The sequence below is a fragment of the Trachymyrmex septentrionalis genome, unplaced genomic scaffold (assembly GCF_001594115.1).
Source record: "Trachymyrmex septentrionalis isolate Tsep2-gDNA-1 unplaced genomic scaffold, Tsep1.0 scaffold7, whole genome shotgun sequence".
NCBI lineage: Eukaryota > Metazoa > Arthropoda > Insecta > Hymenoptera > Formicidae > Trachymyrmex > Trachymyrmex septentrionalis.
In genome coordinates, this window is record NW_017305884.1 from 2,750 (window position 1) to 11,267 (window position 8,518).

The following is an 8,518-nucleotide window of genomic DNA, read 5'->3' on the forward strand; positions in this document are numbered from 1 at the left end:
TCTTTTTTTTTATGGTGAAGCCAAAAGAGAGATTACCTTCATTTTTTTTAATGGAATTGTATGATTTTTCTCACTTAATACGATTCCTCGTAATTATTTTGTAGATAAAAGTATTAAGATAGAAATACCCCCCCCCTCCACACACACACACACACACACACACACACACACGCACGCAGCAGTCTACGAGATATTTTATATTTTATTCTGACACATGTTAACATGAGATATTAAATATCTCGCAAACTATTAATGTTTTTGACAATCGTATCTTAATACTTTTATGAACAAAATAATGAGATCAATTTTGTAAAAAAAAATGTGTAAAAAAACGAAGTTGCTTATATAAAAAATTAATTATTTATTTTGCCTACATATTTCTTAAAACAATTATATGTATAATTCTTCTTATAATTGATTAATTTCATTATTCTGTTTATAAAAGTAATTAACATTAGCAAAAAATTTATATATATTACGGGATATTTCATATTTCGTGTCAATATGTGCTAGAATAAAATATAAAATATCTGGTACACTGTTGACTTTTTGATATCTCGACCTCTCAATATTTTCATATACAGAATAATTGAAGGAATCACATTATGTAGATGTAAAAAAAAATCATAAATTTCATTCAAAAAGTGGAGATGTGACCTTCATATCGTTTTGACGCCTCAACCTAGAAAAAAAAAAGAACGCGATCAAAGTTGTCCTCGAAACCTAAAATCTGAAAAAATCTAATCTAAAACATTTTATTGTAGAAAAAAAGATATTTAGGATAGGATATTAAGATGGCCCTATATACATATATATTTCGTCACTACACTCAATCATTTGCAAAGCCGAAATTTTCGAATCCATTTTTCTTGCCGATCCATCCATTCGATGGCTTGATCGAGTTGTTAAAATCATTCACTGTTTGATCATTCGAAATTTGATCGCTTTGACAGTTACATGTAATATTCGCAATATTTCGTAAGTTGCCTTCTTTTCGCACAGATAACTCTGGCGTTTGGTCAATACTTTTAAATTTCGGCCAACTTTCATAATTCTTTAGTTCATATTCCATCTTTAGATATTGTTTCTTTGATTTTTCCGGTTTGTGTAATTTTCTTTTCAAGGTATTTTCAATGACGCGCTCTATTACGAAGCTCTCGAGGAATAAACAAATAAGAAAGTTGGCTAGAGCGAGCATTAGGATAATAAGCCTCCAGTCGTACACGGGTGGCAAAATCAACTGCAGCGTGCTCACTATCCAATCCGCGGGGTAAACTGTAATGTATATACATATGGCCGTTAATAAAAGTATGGAGAACATAAATGCGCTATTTGTATAGATTGCACGTCTGTAAGGTTTCCCGCGTGAAAACACAATCGCCATCGTGATGTATTGAAACATGGAAACACAAAATACCGAATAGTTTTCGTAGCATGTGTATCCGGTGTTGCTAGTAGAAACGAACGGAATGAACCATGAAAATTGTCGAACTGTGTGATACACTGTCGCTTGAAAAACGATCATTACAAACATGTGTATTGTTAGAGATAACAGTGCAGTAAAGCTTAACAGACTTGTCATCGGTGTTGTCTTGGATAATTTGTTCTTACACGCGTGAGTCTTGCCGAAAAAAGAAGCAAAGTTGATTATTAAGAAAATATCAATAAATAGAAATTGTAGATCCGTCAAGTTCGAGTCTATGGAATATAGTATTATAACGGACAAAAATTCCGTAAGGGAATACGCAATCATAAATTTAAATATTCCAAACGATGTAACTAAAGCAGCACGACCTTCCCGTATTATTTGTGAAACGCAGCTTATATCGGATATTCTTGAGATAAAGGAACTGGCCACGCTGCAAAATATATCAATTCAAATTGTCAATTAATATAATGAAAACATAACAGAATTAAGTAGCCAGCGTAATCATATAGTTTACGTTTAACTCACCTAGATTCTGCTTTGGAAAGGGATATACCGACGTGCGCGGCCTTTAACGCTCCACAATCGTTGGCACCGTCTCCACACATGGCTATATATATATATAGAAGCATCGTATAGAATAATTTTCACATAATTATACTATATTCTGTGTGTGTGGGCGTGTGCGTGTGCGTGTGTGTAGCGCGCGCGCGCATTAGATACATTCTTTTACATTTGTTTGGAACATTAATGGACTTTATCCGGCGCTTTTCCTCGATACTTTCGAAATACACATACCTACGTAATAACCGAGTCGCATTAGCTCCACGACCAACTGTTGCTTCTGATCGCTTTTCATTCTGGCGAATATTGCACTACGAATGCAAACACGATCCAAGATATCAGGATAATATTCTCGCATTACTTGCCACGTTTGTCCTGTTAAGGCAAATCTATAATTGCAATTGGCTATACCGCATTCTATATCCTTGAACGTCGGCGGTGACACTAAATGATTTTGTGTGCTCTACAAGAAATTGAAAGATTCGCATTAATCTGCATCAACATTCATGGCCGTTATAACTGCAGATTAATTGTCAAGCAAAACGCGACTGCGGCTGCAGACAAATGGAATAATTAATTATGTATACCTGCAATCTTGAAGATTGAGATTGAATATTAAAAATTATATCTGGACAATCGTTTTCCTCATTCGAGACTACGGTCACATCCACGATGTGTTCTTTGATCGAAATTATTCCGCATTCCCTCGCGACGCTTATCGCGGTCTGAATATTATCTCCTGAAAAGCACAAAAAAAAAATCGAATCATGCATTAGTGCATGAATGCTCAACGTTATGTTTGAGAGATTATATTCATACACGTGTTAAACATATATATCATTATAAATCGTTTCGTTATAAATCAAACCTGTAATCATCATCACGCGTATGTTGGCTTCCCTTAGTTCCGTAATTACTGATGCCGTCGATTGCTTCAGTCGATTTTCTAGAATAACTAGTCCTAAGAAATCCAAGTCCCGTTCAATTGTTTCTCGAGACAATTTCGATATCTATGAATATATGCACTTTTCATCACTTTTGATGCATGTTTATATCGCGCGTTACTTAATTGAGATACATTTTTATTTAAATAAACATACATACATATAATATAAACATACACGATGGAGTACTGATTGAGTACGTTTATATGAAAAGAAAAAAGATTGCACGAATATACATGCAGCGTATAGTATATTATACCTCTTGGTTTATACTTTTGGATATTGTCTCTCTGCGGCCTATAGCTATCACGCGAAATCCCCGTTTCGTAAATTGCTCCAAAGTGAGCGAAATGTCCTTCGGTACAGTTTCCATTTTACTCAGATTGATTATCGTTTCGGGAGAACCTTTCGTGTAAGCTCTGAAATTATCCGATCCCGATGCACGTATGATCACGGACATTCGTTGTAAAGAATTCGAGAACTGATATCGCTGTATTGTATCAATCTCCGTAATTTCGTTCATCATATTTTTCGTCAAGCTTAGTGGCCTCACGACAATCGGCATTATTGAGTTGTTATATAATTTATCCATGTGCATACAATCCGAATCTTTCAACATCCATTTGGTACTTTCGAACATCTGTAACGCGTAGTATATAACAAACAACAATATATTAATATATTAATATGTAACGACGTGAGATGACGAGCGGTAAAACTACGTCACAGTAGAAAAGCAGCGATGACATTTAAGTGGAAGAGAGAAAATATATTAGTATTAATTATTACCTTTGCGTCCAATGGATCTCCGCAAATTTCTCCATCGATAAGTGTTAAACTGTGACAAACTAGCATTCCTTCGAAAAGAGGATGATCTTTAAGTTTGGATATATCTGTCTGAACCTTGGCAAGTACGCCATTTGTACATGCTACAGCACCCCACATGTCCAATTCATCCTCGGTCAATGTCCCTGTCTGTGGACATAAACCAAAATGAGAAAAACGGGAAAGAAATATTATCGTTAACGTTGCAGTATACTACGCAATATTGATTCGCAAATTGCTCGCCCTGTCCCGCGACCACGTGGCTAGCTGCGATAATGCAGCTCTTTTTTAATCTCTTTGTCAATCTTAATTTCTCCCTTTCTCTCACGCGTACCTTATCGAAACATACGCAATTAATACTGCCGGAAACATTTATGACTCTGTTATTTATACAGTAGATTTGCGCATATTTTAATCTCATTTGAGCGTATAGTTTTCCTACAGTCATCGCGGCTGGTAATGCCGGTGGTATGACTATCGTAATGATGTCTAATGCTTTTATCGCTATATCGCCAGCTGTAATTCCTCTCGAGACCTAAATTATATATTTAATATATATCGTCTTATTATTATTACTACTACTACTACTGTTGTTATTATTACTACTACTATTATTATTATTGTTATCACAGTAGGATATTGATATCTTTTATCTTTTTATAAAAACGAACCAATAATTATAAATAAGTATACATGCATCTATTTAAAAATATTAAAAGTTATATATTATACCTTTGTTATTACGGTATATATAAAACCACAAATTGCGATAATTGCCAAAATGCCAATAAATTTATATGAATCTTTATCAAATTTGAAATCCACTGGAGGTGGATATAGTATAGTGGCAATTAGAGTACCTCTGGTAGTTAGAAAACCAGTTCTGATTACTCTCGCAAGAATTGATTGTTCGTCGTGAGATCTGCGATCATATCACTCATTAATAACACATAATTATCAGCAGTTATATCTATTATATTATCGAAAGTAAAAACTAGTATCGTATCGTTCATACTTGGTTTGTATTATAGTAGTACCATTATATAACGTGTGATACGTATACTCTTTAGCGTCGTACAGTGTATGGCGCAATGGTAAGAATGTTTTTATTACTGGTACAGATTCGCCTAAAATCAATAGAGCAAGCAAATTCAGCAAAAATCATAGAGTCGCGCGCGCGTGTGTGTGTGTGTGTGTGTGTGTGTGTGTGTGTGTGTGTGTGTGTGTGTGTGTGCGTTTGTAGAGAGAAAGATGTAAAGAGAAAGAGCCTTTTCTTTTATTAAGAAGCAGTAGTTTGTACTATGTATAATATATAATTTTTGAAAGATACATATTTACCAGTTAACATGGATTCGTTCAATATACATTGTCCAGTTAATAGAACCGCGTCGCATACGAGAGTCGCTCGATGTTTCGGTAATTTTATAATATCACCGGGTACCAATTGCTTACTAGAGATATTCTCGAAGATACCAGTGTCACGAAGTACACGTACACTTTCTGACGATGCAACGGTACCACGTAGATTTATTTGATTCTAAAAATAATCGATGTGTGTGAAATCGCGAATAAATATTTTATATTACAAGACAAATTTTCTTTTTTCTACGTACCTTACGTGTCTGCATTATAGAACTCGTTATGCCAAACAAAGACATTAACACTATAGCGATAGTATAATACAGATAGCCTTCCGCGAACCATACAGATAAGGTAAATATTTGAAAAATATAAAATGGATTTAGAATTTCTAGAAGTAGTAATACACCGATACTCTGAAGTGGAACAACAATGTCATTATTTCCATAGACAATGCGCCTGTTATGAAGATAAAATGTTTCTTAATTGAAAGGAAACTTCACTTATTGTTGTGATTTGTATTAATTTCGTAGGTGAATAGATTGTTTGGCATATTACATCTACATCTATTGTACATTAATGTGCATGTATTAGGTGGATCCATATATTCGTTCAGTTTTTGTTAGTAGTGAAAATTTTTTCCGAGTATCTCCGGTTCTGGTTGCCTTCAAAAATTTTACTTTCAAAAAAATTGTAGCCTTCAAAAACCGAACGAATATATGGATCCACCCAATATATGAGTGTATAAATACATCCCCAAATATACCACAGCAATGCTTGCAAAGCGCTAAAAAAGCCACTTTTTTTAACGCTGTGTGCTACTTGAGTTTATAATCTATATAGGACCGTTACCTAAGTAACTGTTCTTCCTTGGATAAGCCATTGCCGCACGAGACGTGAAAATCGGAACATATTGTACCATGGTCAAGTCCAACGAGCCTCGTGAATATATTTTTCGTAGTGTCCCAGATGTAACATTTCTTTTTACACCAAAAAGCCTTGTATTCCTGAACCTCACAACGTGTACCGTTTTCTAAATTAATTTTTAATTTTTTGTCTTTTATTTTCTGTAAGAGCTCTTGATCAACAGTACCCAAAGTAGCCGACAAACTTTTCGCACTGAAAGTGCATATTAGTAATGGGATTAGAAACTATATAGTAGTCTAAAATTCGCCATTTTGGCGAATATATTTTAGTCATATATTATTCTTTTAATATTACATATTATAAACTTACTTTATATCTTTAGTAGAAATTTCCCGGACATCCCGTACAAAGTATGATTTATATCCTTGATAATCATCCTACATTTATTGTGTTAAATTAGAAACATAACTATTTTTCTCAAAAATATTTTATTTAGTTATTATGGTGTGTGTGTGTGTGTGTGTGTGTGTGTGTGTGTGTGTGTGTGTGTGCGCGCCTGTGTGTGAGAGATAATTGATAACATAAAACGCATAATGTTATAACGAAAGAAAAAGACTTACTATCACGAGTATTTTCGTGGCGCAACTTAAAGCACATTTTCGATGAGTCGCATACAGATACAGCCGAGGATACCAATGGAATAATAACCGAACTAATCCAACGGACAATATATATAATACATATGTCAAAATAGTCCTCAGTGAACTCTTCTCGAATCCATAAATACGCTAAAATACCATATTAACATTAATGACGATGCTACAATTAAATGACAATGAGATGATAATTATATGATATATAATTATAGATTTAATGCATATATTGGATTGAAAGAAAAGATATAGCAATATGTATAAATGTATGTATGTACATACATACCAGTTCATTTTGATCAGTATGAATTTTTTGCCAGAAAACACTTTTGTTGTTTATTCCTAAGAAAGAAATAAGATTAGTTATCTTATATATCAGTTATCCATTACAACGTAAGTAAAATATATTATATTAACTTGTGTGCTTGAAATATAAAATATAAAATATTTATGTTTCTTTTTGCTTTTTCTATTTCTATTGTGTAAACACAAAATATATATAATATTTATTTATTTTTTGTATAAAAGTAAAACAGGAGTATTCTTTTAGTAGAGACATTTATAAATGTTAAGGGAGGGAGAGAGAGAGAGAGAGAGAGAGAGAGAGAGAGAGAGAGAGAATAAGATTGAGCATATATTATCTTAAACAGTTGTCCGCGTTCATTAATAATCCATACAAAACTTATTTGGAAGAAAAATTAAGAGTCAAAGAGAATTAGGAAAAATAATAATAAATTTCTGTTTCTACAACTGTTAAATTATATATATATATAATTTCGTGAGTGAGAAAATTGCGCTGTGCCCAACGGTCGATTTTATTTTCCACACATATATGTACTACATGCTTCAGAATATTATATTATAAAAATAAGTACATTGCGATAATCGTAGAAATATCAAAATATGTATTAAAATACAAAATATGATGTATATTATTCGTGCAATAATCTGTCAGCCATATAGTAAATATTTCGCATTTCTATTCCACCTTTTATTTTTCATGCTTACCATTGATATCGATCATTATTTCGATCTTGTTTGATTCGAAATGGTTGCGTAATTTCGACAGCTCCTTTTGTTACGACCTAGTGGTCTATCACTAAATGTAACTCTCTCTCTCTCTCTCTCTCTCTCTTTGTTTGTCGCGGTAATATCACCTGCGGAATGTAAAATTGCTTATTTAAAGATTATTTAACGTTCCACGTTTATTATCGATATATACACGTCCAAATATTTCATGATGTAGAGTAACATAAAAGTTTTGACAATATACCCAGATACCAAATTGCTTACAGGTTGCTGTCAATTTGCTTGAAACTGCTTTGCTTAAATTGTCTTCGATATTCAAGAAAGAGACTTCCGATTTCGCTATCAGATTTCCACTAACTCTTATGAGCAACTTGAGAACAACAGTGTGTTGCTCTCTTATACTTAAACCGATCGTATAATAATTATTAGAAATCACAGAGCAACATGATTCAGAAACAATTTCCGCCTAAAATCATATATATATATATATATACTGCGCCTTGTATATTAATCTCCTCACCATAATGCAATTTTGCAATATAATCAGGATTTCTACATGTTTTTACGAGCTACACTGTGAAAGTCGAAATAGAACACAATCGCAATTTTTCAGCTATGTTCTAATAAAATAATTTTTTAAAGAGTAAGCATCAAGGGAGGGGAGTCTAAGATGAAAGCATAATACTTTTTTGAAATATTTATCAAATAAATGAAATTTCCTGATACTTGAAAAATGTGATCACACTTGTTACGCTTACGAGGACTTCGATTACATTTTGTTCACGTTCGGAGAGCTTGATAACGCTCTTTTAGTTAAAATACCGACAAATTACTTATATATATGTATATAT

At 33.2% G+C, this 8,518-nt stretch overlaps 1 protein-coding gene across 4 annotated transcripts in view; it reads right to left on the reverse strand.

The window, feature by feature from the left end:
- Window positions 1-486: 486 nt before the first annotated feature.
- LOC108753617 (probable cation-transporting ATPase 13A3) overlaps window positions 487-8,518 on the reverse strand; it is an 8,988-nt gene continuing 956 nt past the window's right edge. For 2 of the 4 annotated variants that reach the window (XM_018495380.1, XM_018495379.1), the window contains 17 exons: window positions 7,647-7,795; window positions 6,925-6,980; window positions 6,606-6,773; window positions 6,355-6,422; window positions 5,971-6,237; window positions 5,373-5,577; window positions 5,098-5,296; window positions 4,775-4,886; window positions 4,492-4,681; window positions 4,094-4,294; window positions 3,724-3,909; window positions 3,194-3,574; window positions 2,859-3,000; window positions 2,578-2,729; window positions 2,225-2,453; window positions 1,955-2,036; window positions 487-1,859 (listed from right to left, as the gene is read on the reverse strand). In XM_018495380.1, coding sequence (XP_018350882.1) covers window positions 830-1,859; window positions 1,955-2,036; window positions 2,225-2,453; window positions 2,578-2,729; window positions 2,859-3,000; window positions 3,194-3,574; window positions 3,724-3,909; window positions 4,094-4,294; window positions 4,492-4,681; window positions 4,775-4,886; window positions 5,098-5,296; window positions 5,373-5,577; window positions 5,971-6,237; window positions 6,355-6,422; window positions 6,606-6,773; window positions 6,925-6,980; window positions 7,647-7,662 — 3,684 coding nt within the window. In that variant the 5' untranslated portion in view covers window positions 7,663-7,795 and the 3' untranslated portion in view covers window positions 487-829. Of the gene's footprint in view, window positions 1,860-1,954; window positions 2,037-2,224; window positions 2,454-2,577; window positions 2,730-2,858; window positions 3,001-3,193; window positions 3,575-3,723; window positions 3,910-4,093; window positions 4,295-4,491; window positions 4,682-4,774; window positions 4,887-5,097; window positions 5,297-5,372; window positions 5,578-5,970; window positions 6,238-6,354; window positions 6,423-6,605; window positions 6,774-6,924; window positions 6,981-7,646; window positions 7,796-7,911; window positions 8,094-8,518 lie in introns of those variants that run through there. The other 2 variants (XM_018495382.1, XM_018495381.1) reach the window with 2 other exon arrangements.